Here is a 19,226-nt window from a genome sequence, read left to right as displayed (position 1 = left end):
CACTGCAATAGCTCACTTCAGAAATTAATTTTACTGTTCTAAAAACTGAAGCATAAACCAATTATCAATGCTCAAGTTTGTGTATTAGTTAGATCCCCCCGCTAAGAATAAATTTTCTGCTTTTAAAACAACAGGTACAGAAGCTACTTTCCCACTTTGTTTAACAGATTTAGCTGTTACACAGAACAATGGTCAGAGACAACCTCAGTCCCGGTAGCTTTATTCAACACCAGACACGCTATCTCCAAAGCAGTAACTGACCTTGTGTTGTGTTGCAGCATCACTCTAACCCCTTGAAGTCTTTACGCATACACCAAACCAGAATTTTCTGAACCCATACTTTTGCAATCCCTGAGAAGCCAAGGACCGGTTTCAGCAGATAACAAGCAAACCAAAAGCTACCTGCAGCTACACTCCTGATGGCCACGTTCTAGCTGGTTTAAACCTCTCCCCCTCCTCCCGTGTCAGCAGCTTCCACACTACTGGTCTGCTTAAAACACTCATTTCTAAAATATATGAAATAAACATTAACTTCACACATATACTACAAATTTGAAAATAAATACTCTGATTTTCTTTTAAAAAAGATAAAAACGAACTGCATCTTAAAGACACACCACTGAAATTTATCACAGATTCAGATTCTTCCTTTCTAGTATCTATTCACACAAAGTATGATCACTAATTTCTGTATTTTGGTTCATCAGCAGAGATGAGAGTTGCTCTTGCTGCCTTCTAGCAAGAGAAAGACCAGGGATGTGATTCCTCACAGCCAGGGAAAACTCCTGTGTGATTTATGTGGAAAAATCACAGGCCTTACTTTTTTTTTTCTATAGTACTACTCTTTATACATATATACCTAAGGGCACAGACCATTTAAGCAGATTTTATCGCAAAGGGATGTGTGTTTTTTTTTGTTTGTTTTCATGGGCACGAAGTCAGAAGCAGCCACACCCATTCAGTTAGAAGCATCTCCCTTTTCCACTTCTTGTCCTTTGCTCATGTGAGGTACCTATTTTTAACAATGACACCTTCGTGGATTCCTTGGCACTTTTGCAACCGCTCCACCTTTCCCTCACTTCCTACACTATGCCCAAAACCCAGATGATTCCCCAGTGCTTTTATCATGAGCTAGCAACACGTATATCACCCTTTTCATCTTCCATGTGACACTTACTGCCTTCTTCTTTCCCTCTGGAAAGTATAACTGGACCAGCAAGAAACATTCCTTTCTCTCTCTGGCACGCAATAAAACGGGGGCACCCCTCTCCTCATCTCAGCATCCTTGCTGCATTTGACACCGTGGACCACACAGGGGAAAGTCACATTCAACTCTTGAAAGCACTACACATTTACAAATTAAGTGCTGTAGCTTACCTTTCCCGAGGAACAGCAAACCAGTACTCTGGTTGCTTTATCTTTTTACTGTACTGTTGAGACATGGTGGTGCTCTGAGACACAAAGGACTTTCTCATGGGTTTGCCTACTTTAATGCACAGAAACATTGGAGGAGTTTTGCTCTTCTCCTCTTTTGAAGGAAGCATATCTGAACAAGAGACAGGAGAAATGGACTGTTTACAGGACAGTACAGCTACGGCAACTGATAAAATATCGGCACAGAAGACTCAGAATTATCATACACAGAATTAAACCTAATGTCATTAAATAGCAAAACCGGTTTAGCAAATCCTTGCTCATTCTATATTGTGGCTATCTATTCCCATTTCATCAGGGCTGTATCCCCCTCAGTTGTACAGCAACGTACAGAATAGCACTGCAGCTCACATCAGTATGACAATCAGGCTGGGTGCAGACAGCAACATGAAGCAGGCAAGGAAGGGGGACAGCAGAAGAGAAGACCTTGACTACCTCGGTCATCACAGCCAGCTCAACACACCGCACCACAGCAAAGGGTAATGCCACTGCTGTCTCCTCTCCTGCTAGATCCCTCCTTCCCACTCCAGTGTTTGAGTGGGTCCAGGAAACTGATCCAGCTAAAGAGCAACTGTGCACGCACACCAAGCCCAATCAGTTCCTCCACCGTGATATCAAACAGCCATACCAACACCTTTTGTCTGCACAGGGGGGACAGGGTAAAACATAAGAGTGGTGTAAGTTCTTAAATTGCCAGTTTGACAGAAAAAAATGTTTATTAAACCGTAACCTCAATTGCACTGAAATCGCTGCATAAGTTGTAGGAGTACACATACAGCCATTTTCTGGTTTTGCCGTTGTTTTCCTATGAGAACAATCATCAAATGCAACTAGCAAGACATAAACCCTTCCAAAAGAAAGGTAAAATTATGTTAAGAACGTATGTTTTTAAAATGAAGACTTCCACTCTAATTGCCCTCCACCACTTGACGTGGATCGGGGGGATGCCCATTAGCTCACTAGGCTAACGCTCTGGGATGGACTAGTGCTCACATGTCCCGAGTAACAGTAGAAACAGTAGTATGCGAATGGGCTACCTAAAGTGAGATTTCTTTTTCTTATATGCTTTCCAGTAACTTCCTGAATTTTACTTACAAAAAAAAAAAAAAGACTAATCAAAACAAAAGTATCAATAAGACTCTACATATACTCCTATTTATCACTTCTTTAGGCATTTCCATAGCATCAAAGACACCCGAAGGAGACAGTGACAATACTAAAGGACCCACTTCACAGCAAAGCACTGCTATACACACTGTGATGGATTCTATCAGAAATACACTGACCAACACCACTGAAGAACGAGAAGTTATGAATATGGAGTGACAATTCCTATGCCATGATGCATCCCTGTCAGTATTCCAGCTGGATGACATTTTATTGTCCTTCTTAAAGCCAGTATCCAGCGGTGAGGTTTATATGAGGTGAAGTTTATATAAACGGTGATCACCGAATATGGAAAGAGCATGCAAGCTACTTATTAAACTAGAAGCTTAGGGAGTTTAAAGGTGTGTTTTTTTCTTCTAAATATCAAAAAAAATATATTAAATTATAATATACAAGATTAAAAACAACGAAAAAGACCAGTACATAGAAATAGGAAATTCAGAGCAGAAGGATATCAATTCAAAGGTTACCGTCATAATGCTGTCCAAGTCTCAGAGGAAACAAGGATAACCAGAGACCTACCTTCAATTGGCACTTGAATTTTCTGCAGCAGCCACAGTCTGATCTCTGATTGATTGTCTAACTGTGTTTCTTGACAGGTCTTGTCTACAGCTGGTACTAATGAAGAGTCCACAGACTCTTTCAGATCCTTTTCCTCTGCTGCTGCTGAGCTGATTTCTAATGAAGGTGCTTTCCTCTCAGTGCAGCAGGAATCAAGCTCCATACTTTTAACTGTATGGACTTCATTAGCTTGGGACTTTGAACAGCTAAGTGTAAGGTCTATGCCAATTGCTTTATTGTTTTCACCTTTCTGGATTTCAGCCTTGTGTAAGTCTTCAGATGACTGAGACCCATTCCCATCTTTATTGAGGTAAAATTCGATAAGTTTATCTTTCTCTAGCTCTTTCTTAGTGTCCAATGCAGTCTCCACCTTACCTGTCGGGGAACTGACACATTTGTTTACTTCTGGAATAACATCTTGCTTTTCACACAGCTCTAAGTCTAAGTCAGCTTTAGGTTCAACACTGTCCTTTTTTTCCAAGGAATCAACAGTCAAGTGCTCCTGGACTTCTGTAGCAGGTTTGGTTACCTGCTGCTTAGTTCTCCCCAACTCCTTGGGGTCAGCCAGCAAGCCTTCCATTACTGAGATTTTCCTGTCCAGCCCTCTATCCACACGAGATGATGTCTTTTCCAGTTCGATGAAATCATCCCCTCCTCTTCCCAGAAGGGAGTTGTCTTTGGTTCTGATGTCTGAAACGTTTTTTTCTCCAGAAGGCTCCTTGGTACGTGGATCCACAGCAAACTTTTCCAAATGCTCAGTGGCAGTGATATTGTTGGTAAACTCCAGTGACTTTGATTTGACTGAACCTGTACTCTCAGATGACTGAAGAACTTCAAAATCAGCAGACTTTTCCTTATCTGAAGGTTTTATCTGTTTGGCACCTGGCACAGTGGATGAATCCCCGTTCTGTTGCCTCTTTTCCTTGCTAAGGGATTTGAATTTGCTGAAAGGATTGATATCTTTCTCAGAGGAAAGGTCTTCCCATTCTCCTGGCCTGTACAGAGGACAAAGATCCTTTGGTATGTCACTGCCACGGAAAATGGCGGATGTACATAGGATGTTAAAAGCAAAATGGAAACAGAAAAAAATGGAAAAGAAAAATGAATAATATATCAACTTAAAGTCTGAAACTCAACTCAAAATTACTTTCTCCAAAATAAACATACATCAGTGGAAATAAATGACTTTAAAGAAAACAGAGAAAAATGTGGAAAGGATAATACCAAAATAAAATGAGTAAATCACTTTGCAGACTATGAGACACAGGTGAAGAAATGGTACAGATGTCATAAGAATGTGCAAGTCATCAGAAGTTGACCAAAAGAAAACACAGGACATGTATTTAGCTGCTGGAATTTAATTCATATCATATTAATATCGTTACTTCCCACACCTGACAATGTGTCAAGGCTATACTGATTGGTAGTTCAATGGTTTTTCATGCCTTCCTAACCAGTAAAAATGCATTTTTGAGAAGAAAGCAAATCAGAGAGAAGCTGTACCCTGTTTAAACATGTTTACTGCAAAGTGGTAACTGTCAACACATCTTTTTTCCTTTTGCTTTTATCAACGCTAAAACCTACTACTTAATGCAGACTTCCACAAAGATTTATTTTTAATGCAAGATAATCATAAAACGCTCTTAAAAGGAAAATTCTTAAAAATTTAACAGCACACAGCAGCAAACTGCGTAAGCTCTTTCTTACTGCTAAAAAGTCTGAGGTGAATAAGAATGCAAGACTTTCATCACTTAGGAGTTACTAACAAGTTACTAGACACTCTAATGACGAGCATAACACAAGTATCTAGAAAATTTTTCTTGAAATAAGAAAATGGAGGGAAGTAGATGAGTTTCCATCTTGCTTAGAACAAATTAAGCTTACACTACACTTAAGACCACTCCCCAAGACCATTATGTATTACAAATTCTAACTACCAAAGCTTCTCTGGTTCTGAATTGGAAGTGTTCTACAAAATGATATTTTTGCAAGTCCTGAAGATAGCAGTTAAGGTCTTATCTTCAAAGGTTTTAAATAATACTCTCAGAATGGTCCTCGTAACAACAAATGTGTTCAGAACAAACCGTCTTCACTTCCACTGAAATAACCTTAGAGAACAGATAGTACAAGAGCCCAACCAAGGCATGCCACCCAATGCTTGTCATTGTTTTTTTTTTTTTTTTTTTTTTTTTTTTACTCGTCTCCTTTGCACTGCAATTCCCATATTCATGACCCATGTCTCTCTGCCACTGAATTCCTCTAAGCATTAAGCAAAAGGACAACATAATTCCTTTGAATCATTCCTTAGCTGGCATTTTCATCCCCTGATTTCTTATATTCTGCTGCATTCTGTGATTAAAGCCCTTTGCCCTCCACCTCCCTCCATTTCCATGACCCTTAGGGAAAATATGTAAACGTAAGTTCAGGAAAGAATACTCCTTACGATGGCAATGCATCTTTAATCTTCATGTGAGAGATGTCATTGTAGAGAGCTATAGAGACAACCTCCTCCATGGGGCAGATTAGCCCGTATTCTTCACAGCCATTCTCAATTACCAGAGGATCAGATTTATGTGGGTCAAACATGATGTTATTTGGAGTCACTATCATGACTCCTCCAACTACACCCTGCAACAGAAGGAGGAAGAGTTAACATATCACATGCAATTAACTTATCATAACTCAGTAGCATTTAGGCTACTAGACTAAAAATAAAAAAAATGAATAAAAAAATCACCAAACTCTCTCCTGCCTTTCTATATCCCTGTCACACAATATTTGGTAACAAAACATTTTTTCCAATTGCATCAAGTCAGACATTGTAAGGAGAGTAAAGAAAAAAGATTTTAGTGACATCCAAGTTTCTGGCTACTAAGGAGGAACATCTGAACTACCCAACTTTCTGTGTTAGCTGCTACAAGCTAGAGCTGCAGACTGATAATCAACCTCAGACAAAATAGGGTAGTGGATTTAAAAAATAAACAAGCAAATTTATCCTAGATACAGCCACCCTCACACAATATACGAATTTATAGGCAACTAGCACACCTGACGGTAGTCTTCATCATGGAAATGTCAAGGTTACCATGCTAAGCTAAATTCCAAATCCCCTTGATTTGGAATTCCAAGTGGTACATGCAAAAAGCTTCTATATACAGTACCTAATATGAAGCAGTTTCTTTCCTGGTACCTCTGATTCAAGCATATTTTGCACAGCTGTAGAAGATGCATTTAATTCACAAAAACATGATCTAGCCATTTATTCAATAAAAGACTGCATCAGCCATCATTCAACCTGTGACATCTGACCATATTTCAAGGTTTACAAAGAAGATTTCTAATGTCTTGGTCCTGCACCCTCTCTTCCAGACAAGCTGCAAACTTCACCAGACCAACTCTTTTTGTACTGTGCACAAATCATCACATACGACAAATAGGAGCCACAGTTTAACAGGAATGACCAACACCGTGGATAATATCAATTATTCAAGGTCATCTGCAAAGCAGGCCAGGGAAGACTAACAAATAGGCAGGTAAAGAACCACAATTTGTGTGTGTTTGTTTGTTTAGTGTGTGTGTGTTTTGTTTTTGTTTTGTTTTGTTTTTAACTCGGGAGACAAAGCTGATGGCTTGGCACTGGCAAATGAGTGCATGTGTGCCTGCTCCCTTGTAAAGCAAGGTCTGTAAGTCTCTCCCATATGCTTCTCCTGTATGACAAGTACACAGAGTACACACATTTGTCTTTGGATGAAAGAATCAAAATCAAGTGCAGAAGCTTCTTCCCCAGCTATGTACTCTATCTATCCAGATGAGCAACACATCAGTAGGCTGTACTTCCCCCCACTCACTTCAGGAAGCAAGGCAACAAGGGATTCTAGTTACACTGACAAAGATGGTGTCGCACATTCCACTGCTTTGACTGCAAACAAATTACTTTTTCAGCCCTGGAGCAAAAAAAGAAAAAAAAAGGGGAAAAAAAGGCAATCTGCATCCTCTACACCTAGCAAGCAGCATATAACAAAGCAATAGTATTGCCCTAATCTACGTGCAGACATCAAGTAGCCCTCCATTACTTCCTACAGAATAAGAGTCTATGGAAACTGCAAAGCGGTTCAATGCCGTCCTCATCCACTCCATGCTAAAATAAACCAAAAAACTCTAAACACATCCATCTTACGGAATTCACAGGATTAAGGTGGAAAAAATATCTTTAAACCACAGTGGTTAGTATGACCAGTATTATAAATTCCAGAGAACTTAAAAGCCCAAAAATGCAGACATCTAACTAAGAACAGAGTCAACAAGAGATGTGTTAAAGAGCAGATATATGAAAGAGCAGATATATGAAAGCAGACAGTTCAAGAACATAAAGTATTGCAACCTTAAGAAGAGAATAGGGTCAGGATACTGCATAAGTGTTGTGCCTTCACTTCTAAAACTGCTGCTGTAAAATTTAGGTTTGCATTCTTAATGGGAACATGTATGTCACAAGAATGCTTCTAGGGAAAAGAATGAAAAGGTCTTCTCATGCAGTATTTATCTTTTTATTAGAGTTTGTGTGACATTCATTACCAAATGCAGAACTAATACGAACATATTTGGAAACAATCTGGAGAGTTAAACGAGTTAAATTTTAGCTTAAAGTCATAAATGAAATAGATAGGCATGTGTTCATCTTATAAAGCTGTTGCACAACTTGATGTGACTGGACAACTAATCCTGAATTGTCTGAACTCTGAAGTGCAGTTTTCTGTGTCAAACAATAAACTCTGAAGCAGATATTTCTGGTTAAGTCATGGTAAGGGAATGAAGGTGGTTAGAAGAGCTGTTCCTCCATAAAGCAGTTATTATAATATTAAAAAAATACTAACGAACAAAATTATACTGCATATCACTGTGGCAGCAATAAACATAGCAGTGACAGATAAAGCCACAACATTTATGTTCTTTACAAACATGGAGTATGTCTGGCTCCCACAGTGCTCATTTCTCACGTTATCTGCACAGATTTCGCTTTTAAAGAATCTTAGACAATGCCGAAAAAGCCCAAGTTCCACCTACCTTACCATCTGTGAAGTAACGACAATTCATTTTTAAAAATTTGACAACCACAGGCTCATCCTCTTCTGAGGTGGAAGACAGGACCCTCTCAACTGGTTTGAAGGCCTTTCTTGCCAAATCAGCATCCTTAAAAAAGAAAAGCTCAGTGCAAAGCAACAGGACCAGAACAATCTACTTCTAGATTTTGGGCAACTAAAAAAGCAAGTTTAAGCAAAAAACAAGGTAGTTGGTTAAGGAAGAAAAATGATGGTCATGAATGTGTAGGTACGTATGTACATTTAATGCAGTATGCTCTAAGGAAGAAACACCTTGTAACATTACAAAAAATCCCTCCATACAAATAACAGGCAAGAAATTCAGAAACGTCAAGCTCGGAATACAGTTCACAGTATTTCAGTGAGGTAGTCTCATTAAGAGAGGGCCAGTCCTGCCACCCCATCTACGCACAGTGCAGCCTCGCTGGCACTGGTGTTGATTCCCATGCAGGTGGCCCAGAGGGGTAGGACTAAGGTTAAATCCAGTAATTCACTCCAGGCTTCTCTACACTTTCTCTCTTAATTGGTTATGGATTTGAAACATCTAATTGCTTTGATATCAGCAGATGGACAGCTAAACTCCCTGAAAATGCTACCTACAACCACCGTTCTGAGTAAAATGAAAGTTGAACTATGCCACTGTGCTTCACAAAGATTAATTCCAGCAGTCCTGAGTACAACCATAGTACACTTGCTAGAAAAATACTGGCTGCTCAGACAAACTAATATTCCCATAAGGAATCCCCAGACAGGATCAAGGCTGCAGAGCAGCAGAGAAAGACTGCACAAAAGCATAGAAATCTCCAGGGTGAAACAGTAAATACTCCTTCAGTTCTAACTTTCTATTCTTTAGAAACCATACACTACACTATTTCCAATTGTTCTGATATACTCTGGGTCCAACTGATCTTTCATGGGGTTTCTCTGCTCAGATAGAACCCTTAATTTGGATTATTTTAAGTGGTGGCAAAATTTGTAGTACAGCAAATTAAAAGTAATGTTACTCAACATTAACAACACTATACATGAGGCCTGAATTGTAACTTCAAAACCGAACTATTTACACAGGCCTGAATCTCAGCTTCAGCATCAGAAATTGTTTTGTGAGCACAAGATCAGTGAAACAATGTTTGACTTACAGGGAGTTTATCATATTCAGCATCCGATGATGAAGGAGAAACGGGAGCACCAGGACTGAAAGAAGACAGCCTGGCAGCACTTGTTTCTGGCACAAAGAGAATCTAAATAGAAAAATATGTAAAAACATTAGGAAAACGTTTTTTAAAAGTTATTTGCTACAAATGCTACTTTCTACTAGAAAGACAAACCAATATTGATTGCTTGTGATTGCAACGCAGTCCTTAACTACTACTTATTCTAGAATCCTTCCTCATTAATGGTGATGGTGGGGTATGTGCAGGTCTAATTACAGGATCTACTCCTACGTTTTGTTTTGCAGAACAGGCAAGAAAATAACACATTTTCCACACAGAGACATCCTCCCATCCCCCCCCGAAGTTGCAATACCAATTTCTCTTGCAACTACCACAGCTACAAAACCAGTAACTGTGAAATGACTATTAGCAATTAACTTATAATGGCAAACTCTGACCTTCTCTTTGGGCTATTGTAGAAGATTTGGGATTTTTAGTGCTAGAAATTCATAACACTTCACTCTAGGTTGCCTGTTTCAGAAAACATACTTGTACCTCCAAATTTAAGAACATATCCTTTATATGACCCAGCATTTTAGCAACATGCACTGCATTTAAAAGGGATAAAAAGCTTTACACTAGCACAAGTGTATGTAAAAATGTAATCCTTTGAATTTCTACATTCTCTCAGTTTGAGAATTGCAGTACGGCTTTTGTCCTCCACCCCAAATAAAAACACACTCATTTGTTGCAAGTGTCAGAGCAAAGGAAGATATTTCTAAAACTAAAAAAAAGAAAAAAAAAGAAGTTTAGTTTTAAACTACGCATGCTGAGAAATGTAAAGCAATTTAGCTTATCCCAGCTTTTGTCTGCTTGGTAATGCTATCTCTGTGCCTCCGTTTTCCTACGTGCAAAGCAGGACATTTCAGTCTCTTCTTGTCTGTAAAGCAGGAATAGAGATCTGCCCTTCATGAACCAGGTGTCAGCCTTCATATTTCCATCTCCATTATGTGACTCTCCCGAAAACAGTCTCCAAAACTGACTCATCTCCAAAATAATGGCAAAGAGCCATTTCAATTACTGTATCTAACTCTCTAATTCTTTCATATATTATAGATAAAATTCACGTAGGTTTTCCAAGAATTTTACTCTCTTACATCAGCTCCATTCCCCTCTTGAGCTTCAGAGCTCAAGCTTTATTGACAGCAAATAAATAACAGAAGTCAGATACAGCAATTACAAAACTGCCCCCCACGCACCTCCATGTAATGATCTCTTAAGTTGACCTTTGAGGGGTTTTAAATTACCATCCATTATCCTTGCATCCACGTACCCAAAAGATATGTGAAAGCAGTAAAAAGCCTCTAAATACATAGCAAATAATCAGGTTTCAGGAATAGAATACAAAAGATTTACCTGGCCTGGAACAATTGTCTGCGTGAAAAGCTTATTGAGTTCCACAAGCTTGTTTGGGGTGATGTTAAATTTTAATGCTATGCTGTTTATGGTGTCCTGATTTCCAGCCTGAAGAAAGATTCGAAGCTTAAAATATTGTGGTGATCACATACAGCATAACAGCTGAACTATAACCATCTAGCAGACTGTTTGCAGGGAATAGATTTGATGATTCAACACACCCCCTGTTTAACAGCTTATGTGATAAGCCAATGTCAATACAAAGAAATAAATATTATCTCACACTATTCAGTAGATAAAATGGTAGATGTGTTACAGATATCCCTCTCATTTTGTCACAAACTTTAAAGTAGCAGCACCTTATTCAGATGTGGTATGGCAAGTGGGGAAAAGAGACACACACTGGAAAGTTCATTATCCCTTCAGTATTAAGGGATTCCATTAAGTCAGACACTTGTTCTGTTCCCAGCTAGAATACTGGCCTTCTACAGTCACATTGGGTGTGGGAGGGTTGGGCGCAACTTCTGTTCAGGGACCCTGGATGACACACAGGAACCTTCTGTACAGAGCCAGTCCTCTGAGCTGTAGTGGCAGCAGTATGTTTTCTCAGTGCTCCAGATTAGAGAAAGGTCACACAGTCATCTCAGGACCAAGAAGAGGCTTGCAGTCCCTGAGAAGCACTGTGGAAGTATTTTTCAGAATAACAAAACTGATTATTCTATTAAAGGGTCATATTGCAGAAGTAAAAACAGGACTGGCAGCTGTGAGGGAGAGGCAGAGCACCTGGACTGAACAGCAGCTCTGGATGTGAGCCCGGCTCTCCCCACACAACAGTAATTGGAACAAACCCTCCTGACATACACGCAAACATTATCAGTTAGCATTCATTCCCTGCTTTCTGTTTTGTGTCACTGGCTCACTGTCAACCTCAACAACTCCACTTTCAAAAAGCAGATGTGAACAAACCACACAGTAATACTTACAGTATACTCTACTGTACCAAGGGGTTTCTGAGAAACCATCTTCTTCTCTTTCTTTTCATTGGTTTTGTTTTGATTGTCATCTAAAGAGGAAAAAGCAGAGACTGTCATTGGCTTTTGTGTATCATTTGTTATCAACACGTTTCATTATCAACATGTTTCCGAATAGACTCAAAAGAAGCATAAACTGAAGCTACCAATGGGAACAAGACACAGAAATATCTATCAACTACTAGGCATTGCAAGGCAGGCAACACTTCAAGTACAGCAGGTTTAGTAATCCCTCAGGAACTCTGAAAGAATAATCTACATGATACCGTATCGATACGGAGCCGCTCCCATGCTTTTCTCCATGATTACTACACAATTCATCTGCTGGATATAAGCACTTTGTGTGACAAGCTGCTATCAAGGCTGAGATAGAAACCAGCCTCCGAATATATGCACTGGTACTGCATTGTTATGACCATGGCAAATACTAGTTCAACACCATTTCATCACTAGTACTTCATACTTAAATGCTATTTTAGACTCTGAGGCTTGAAGTCACCAACAGTCCTGCAAAACAAGTGTGCACACTTGTGCACATATAAAACAGCATAAGCACAAAGCTCGTTCAGAAGACATTTTCCACCAGCATGACAAACGTGCTGCACCTGCCCAAGCACCAGAGAGGCCCACGCAGCACCAGCAGGGCGGCTCCTCTTCACCCTTACCCCGGCAGAGGGGCAGCAAAGCCAAGGACGAGGGAAGCCGCCCGCTGCCCACCCGTCCCGCTGCCTGCGGCCGCCCTCAGCCCCAGGGGCTCACCCCGCACCCAGGCCCACGCCCGCCTACCTGCTGGTGGTGGGGGCGATGGCGGCGGGCAGCCCCAGCTCCAGGAGCGGGGCCGGGGTGCAGAGAGGCCGTGCATGGCTGCCCTGTGCCCCAGGGCCCGAGCACGGGTGGGAGAGGCGAGAAGGCAGGGCCGGGCCCAGCACACCCGGCGGTGGGGCTGAGGAGACGCTGCCCTCCCGGGGGGCTGCCAGGGAAGGGAGGCCGGGGAACAGCGAGGCGCCTGGCTCGCGTTCAGGCTGCGCCACAACCTTTGCTATTTCCACAGAGTGAGAGGCAGATAGTAAAAAGGAGGGCGAGGACTCGTATACTGACTGTAATGTACACAAAAAGAAAGGAGGGGCCCACAAGTGTGTCACACCTGGCCCTTCTGCCCACTGGTTTCCACAGCGACACTAATGCCGGGGACTGACCCAGCACTTCCCGAGGACTGAATGCACACACACCGGGACCCTCTCCATCAGCCACCAGAGGCCAACACGAGCACCTCACGGCGTGCCCAGTTGACACACGTGGGCAGAGAGCATTTTGGAGCAGAACATCCCTCAGTTGTCTCAGCAATTTCATCTCTGAGACTGGAGACCCACAGCGAAACTTTCAGAATTAGCACTCTCGCTGCCTTTTTCTGACCATTTGCATTTTCATCGCTGCCACAGTCTTACTCAGATCTAAGTCAATGGTGAAGGATGGAAAAAAGAGGGTAGTGACAGCAGTTAGCAGTGCACAGTACTAAGCCATCAGAAACAGTGCCAATGATGGACAGAAGTGGCAAACAGTGGATATTTCCCACAGCGATTAAGTACAACTGCCAATATGGCACAATCTTGTTTGAAGAAATTTCCCCAACTAACAGTAAGTTAGATCACACCCTTTTTTGTTACTCAGGAGACACCACTTCAATTATGTCAGGATAATTAAAATTACATAACACAAACATGAAGGCAAACTATATAAGCTGCCTGTGACCTATCATTACAGGCAAGGAAAGGTTTACAGGTAAACTAGACCTTCTGTTAAATCATTTGGTATAGCTGGAAAAGTAGACAAATTTTCAAATACATTAAGTCTTTCTTAGCTTGAAACGGCACACATTTATTAAGAACAATTATGACATAATAACAGGACATGCATCAGTAAGACCATAGGGGGAAAAATAAAGCAGTCCAGATAGATGTGGGAAGGGAGGGAGAATTTATACCTGTTGAATATGAAGTTAAATTTGTATGTGAATGAGAAGAATAACAATACACAGTAGCAGCAGTTTCCCTGTGGAGCTTGTGCTACATGCTTTTAGCTAACCAGTTTTAGTTCCAAGACTTTGTCTTTGGATGGTGAGAGAGGTGACAGAGAACTGACTGTGTCAGCAACCTCTCTGTGGCACAAGGGGACCACAAAACACTATGCCAACACAGTTAACTTTCTACTTTACAGCTTCATGCTACCGAGAGACATACTTTGTCTCAAAAGTAGTAGTAAAGCTGCTCCTTTCCACCTTCCCCTCTCATGAAAAGATCCCTCGCGTACCTCAAACTCCTGAAGGCAGGATGCCTGCAGCTGCTGGTCTCTCACAATACTCCCTACAGACTCTACCTGCATAGGCTAAAAGAAGCCAGTCTGTGTATCCACCTGCCTTTCAAAACCAAAATCTGAAACTTCTTGTGCAGATTTTATATTTTTAGTTTAAAAATGTCCTACAACAAGGATTCCAGATATCATTCTTACACTAGCCCTAACCACTTGACAGACTTTGTCAATTCCAAACCATATCATATAATTTTCAACAATGAAAAGTCTTCAATAGTCTGTGGTTTTGATTTTGCATCTAAAGCTTTGAAATGATAAATAAATATCAGCCCTTCAGAAGAAATCATTCCAATGAATCCATTAAATCTGACAGGTACTGCTCACTCCACTTATTATACACATAGCTAGGCCAAGGTGACAATCTATACTCTGCAATGAATCAATATAACAGGGTGGTAGGGGGGAACACGACTGGCAAAGAAAGCAGAACAATACAGTATTTTCCCAGTGCTCTTATCCTCTCCCATTTCATCTTCAGGAAGCCAAATGTTTTCTGACGTTATCTGAAGGCAGTAGTCCCACAGACATTCACAGCACACGAAGGCACGATAGAAGCTAGTCAGGCTGATCCTCAGTAACCCCATTTCTTTCAGCCAGAACTAGATGGAAGAGATGCACCTCTTCACAGGCATTAAAATAAAAGCCACTGGCTACTTTTTGAACTTGGAAGTTTGCTTAGTGGTGAAGTGACTCAGTTCTGCCTCCCAAGTTTTCCTGCACTGCACGTACACTGAACGCGGCATCGTACAAATGTGAGCGCTGACTGCGTGTTAACGCAAATGGAATCACACTGCACTTGAAGGAAAAGGGTGGAGTGGGTGGACTGTACCTCTCTGCCATTTCAGGAAACTTGTAAAATAGGAACTGTGTAAAAATAGTAAAACTAATGAGCAATGGGAAAAGGAATGCTGAGTGAGAACAGGCAAGAAAATACAGGCCTATTAAAACTGACAGGTTTTAAATGGAAATTTTTCTGCCCTTGATATATTTATACCTAGTTCGTTTTCCTAGCAGACTGTTCATACTTAATTTTGCAATTCTGTGGGAAACATTGCGAAAAAGCAATAGTTCAGAAAGCAACTCTTGAAGGGGTAAGACAAAGAGGTCACTTTACCATCCAGAAGACCTTGACACATGATAGGAGAATTACACCTCTGCAACTATGTAAATAGCTGTACAAATAGATAGAATAGGTCAAGCAGCATCAACAGAATCCTGGGCTGCTCACACTGGTGTATGACGTGCCAGTGCAAGACGATACCGTCACCACCACCGTTACAGACTAACCTGCTACCGGCTGAAATCAGCATGAGGCTTTTTCGTACCAGCAATGAGAGCTGAACTGGCCTGACAGTTCGGCTAATAACCAGTAATGCTGTCAGGAATGCAGAAGTAAACAAGGGGCTGAAGGACTGATCCCTTCCCACACCAGGTAAATAAACTCAGTAGCCTAACAGAACAGAGGCAATAGCATAGTTAGACCAAAAGTCCATTTTACTCATTAATCTGTGTCTTAACAAACACTTAGGCAGCATGCAAACAGAACAGTCTTTTCCCTGACCAGCCCCCAGAGCGGCTAGATATAATGGATTTCTCTAGGTAGAAGAGAGCAGAAGCCACTAGACAGTGGCCCAGTCCCTTTGCACTCCCAAGACCCCCACACTAGTCCTATGACAGCAAACCCCACAAAAACATTATGCACTACATAAACCAGTGCCTCCGTTCTTCTACTTAAAGTTTAAAACTTGGTTAAGTTCACCGAGCATCTTATTTAATATCATCTTGAGGATAAACAACTAAATAATCCTTATTCACCTTCTGCATACCATGTATGTCGTCACAGATTTCTCTACATCTTCCCTCAGTCATATCTTTTTTCAGGTCAACTAATACTAGCTCATTTCAAACTCTTTCCTATTTCTCTCATCACACAGGCTGCTCTTCTCTTTACTACTTCTTTTTCTACTATGGTCTTTTTGAGATAGAGCAAGGAAAACCACATGCTGTTTTCAAGATGCAAAAGAGCTATTAATTGATACAATAACACAACGAGGGTTTCCTTAGAACTAACTGTAAGATACTAGTTGTATTTCTTCCACATCACTGAGTACTTCGCTGCTGTTTTGGGACACTCCAGACCGACATCTCTAAGACAGATTTGCTAGAAGAAATAAAACTGTATTAGTTACGGCCTAACCAAGAACCAGAATCAAGGAGTGAAAATCTGAAGGTAGCTCGCAAGAATCTAAAAGGCAATGCATTCAGAGGAGGACAGTTATCACTTGGAGCAACCTAATCAGAGTGCTGATAAGAAATTACGCAGACAAGGCTTCCTGAGGGTAGCTCCCTTATCATTGAACGAGGCCCAATACCAACTTTCTTGACAGAGATGTAGCACAATAAGTATCACTTAAGTCATTATAGATAGACTTCAAGAGTACAAAAGCCCTTCTCGGGCTGGTCGAGGAAGAAGGAGAAAGATGATTCAGTTTATCTGAACAATTTTTTCCATCTCTGCTTTCTAGACTGACGTTTTAATAACTTTCAGAAATGCTGTATACACAGAGCAGTTGAGTACAAGATGATTTAGTTTTGCCTCTACAAGCACTTTTTCTGGCTTGTGGCAGGCAAAGGCAGCAAGGTAGATGGAAACATTCTCAGCTCGGATTTGGGTAGTGGACTGCAACCATGCTACGTGAGGAGAATTTAAAAGACAACACACCGATGACCCCCCCACACCATCTTTGGTGTCTGTTCTTCAGTTCTGCTTCCCACTTCTCCAACACCCTCCTGCCAAGCCCTTACCTTTACTTCTATTTTTCCTCGACTGAATCATTTCATCATTTAGCTTCCTTTTGTTCTGAAACCACTGAAACAACAAGTCAGCTGTCACCATCCATGAGCTCATGTGTGCTTATCAGTTAGTGAAACTTCTGCCATAGGGGAATAGTAACTCCCAGACCAATAACAAATCCTGCCACATCAATTCTGAAATATCTACAGCCTGAACAATTTTTCTCTGTTTTCATTAACAATTGATCGTGGTTGTGCACTAGCTACTTTCCAGGCATGTCTTTTAAAGGAATGAAGAGATCACCTGAAAATACACGGCCCCAAAACAAAGTCACAACACTTCCAAGAGCTGATATAACAAAGGTAGTAACTCCTTCTGCAATAAATGGAGATGGTATTTTAAGGCACATTTAAATAAGAATTTGGACCTGAGACTCATGCAATATTCATATACTGCAGCTTCTACATGGAAAACTGAAAATATTTTCAAGGAACTTAAACTCCTCTTCTATCCAGTCATCAACTCCTTCCTTCACAAACTGAGTTTTTAGGTGCTCTGGTTTAATCTGCAGAGGCACAAAGCAATGCTGTATGTTACATTTTCAACAGGTTATTACAATGCAAACACACTGTGCTAAAATGCAAAGCAAAAGGAGGTACGGCGCAGGGCAGTGTCATTGTTGCTCTTTTGCTGGCACATGCACATCAGGCAGGATGGACGGGGACACAGCAGGAGACACAAATCCTACAAAGAAAGCGTGAGGGGCACAAGAGGCTCCCCCAGCACGCCAAGCACCCAGCAACTAAGCGGCTCTGATGGTTAAGATGGCAAGATGTGCACCGCAGCACTCAAAGTTTCCTTTACTAGCATATGTTAGAAAAGTGAGAGGAGGAGCAAAGATCTAGTTAAAAAGGTCACTGAATTTTAGGTAGAGGGAAAAAAAAAGACTATTTCAGAGGGAGGCAGTTCATGTAGCGCAACTGCCAAGAGAATTATTTAGCACATTGCTGTAAAGAAACATCGAGATGCAGCCAGCAGTCCGGTGCTTCAGCTTTAAACCTCACCTGGAAAACAACAGGGCAGTAGCTGAAACGTGCTGAGCCTGAAAAACATGTCAGAGTGCTGACTAGAAGAGTCTTTATATTGAACATTATAGTCAGAAAGAAAGCTTAAAGGAGAGGATGTGCAGTGGCACGTGCAGCAAGGACGTGCAGAGGACGTCCACCAAAGGCGGGGGTGGCGGAGGGCTGCTGGTGTGCTGGGTGCCAGCTGAAGATACAGGAAGGGTTCAGGTCAGATAATGTCGTATCAGATAAAACAAAAACTTCTGCAGGTAGAGACCACTACTGAGAAATAGGTCATGGCAGATGCTGGTGGGCAGGGCAGTTTCTGCCTGCAGCTCCTGTGAAACTTATCCAAGGGCAAGGCAGATGGGTGACTACCAGGGAGTGCTCTCCCACCTTCTTCCAGGTGCAAAGCAGCCCATTTGCAATGGGAATATTTGGAGTCACAGGGAAGAAGGGAGAGAACATGAGAAAAGGGAGGGGGGGGGTTCTTGTTGTAGCCATAATGATCAAAAATAGGCAAAAGAAGGCTGTTGTGAAAGGTAATGGGTTTCTGACAGAGCAATTAATGTAAAATGAAAAATGAGAGGAGTCTTTGGGACTACAAACCCACTTTTCAGGTCTGACAAGCAGCTTTCTTGCTAAGTACACGTTAAGAATGAGCTAAGATATATATCAGCTGGAGAGCAGTGTTTTCCCAGCCTTCCAGATGCAAGGATCCTAGCTGTCTCTTTGCCCCCAAGTAAACTGGCTACACGTGCTTTTTTTTGTTGTTGTGCCAGGTAACGCTGTCCTAGTGTACTACAGACCTTCTGTGTCCTAAGTCTCTCTGAGAGAGGCTGGGTGCACTAGCAAACCGTAACTTCATCTGCCTGGGAATCAAAACATAGCTTGCGTTCCCTTCCCGGTTTGAGGCAAAGCTGTGGCTGCTTCTGAACAACCGTTTTGTGGGAATGTGATGTAAAGAAATGTAGTTATCCTGAGCATCTCTCCAAAGGAGAAAGTGATTAGTGTTTGAAGAGTGGCAAGGAAGACAGGTAAGAGAAAAATCTCATTCCTGCCCATCACATTTTGGGTAACAGTTCATACCGTTTTTTTAAACCAAGTGCGAATGCCACAAGTGGAACACTTCCATTAGCCAA

General features: G+C 41.3%; 1 protein-coding gene across 20 annotated transcripts in view; it reads right to left on the bottom strand.

The window, feature by feature from the left end:
• The window catches only part of NCOA7 (nuclear receptor coactivator 7), a 94,028-nt gene that overhangs the window by 18,298 nt on the left and 56,504 nt on the right, over window positions 1–19,226 (bottom strand). For 13 of the 20 annotated variants that reach the window (XM_040550903.1, XM_040550908.1, XM_040550901.1 and 10 more), the window contains exons 4-10: window positions 11,812–11,891; window positions 10,829–10,936; window positions 9,398–9,499; window positions 8,224–8,349; window positions 5,606–5,790; window positions 3,124–4,190; window positions 1,378–1,546 (exon numbers count right to left, since the gene is read on the bottom strand). In XM_040550903.1, coding sequence (XP_040406837.1) covers window positions 1,378–1,546; window positions 3,124–4,190; window positions 5,606–5,790; window positions 8,224–8,349; window positions 9,398–9,499; window positions 10,829–10,936; window positions 11,812–11,891 — 1,837 coding nt within the window. The remainder of the gene's footprint in view (window positions 1–1,377; window positions 1,547–3,123; window positions 4,191–5,605; window positions 5,791–8,223; window positions 8,350–9,397; window positions 9,500–10,828; window positions 10,937–11,811; window positions 11,892–19,226) is intronic. The other 7 variants (XM_040550916.1, XM_040550914.1, XM_040550915.1 and 4 more) reach the window with 3 other exon arrangements.

Source organism: Cygnus olor, chromosome 3 (genome assembly GCF_009769625.2).
Source record: "Cygnus olor isolate bCygOlo1 chromosome 3, bCygOlo1.pri.v2, whole genome shotgun sequence".
Lineage (NCBI taxonomy): Eukaryota > Metazoa > Chordata > Aves > Anseriformes > Anatidae > Cygnus > Cygnus olor.
The sequence above is the reverse complement of the archived record's forward strand: the minus strand, read 5'-3'. Positions and strand labels throughout refer to the sequence as shown.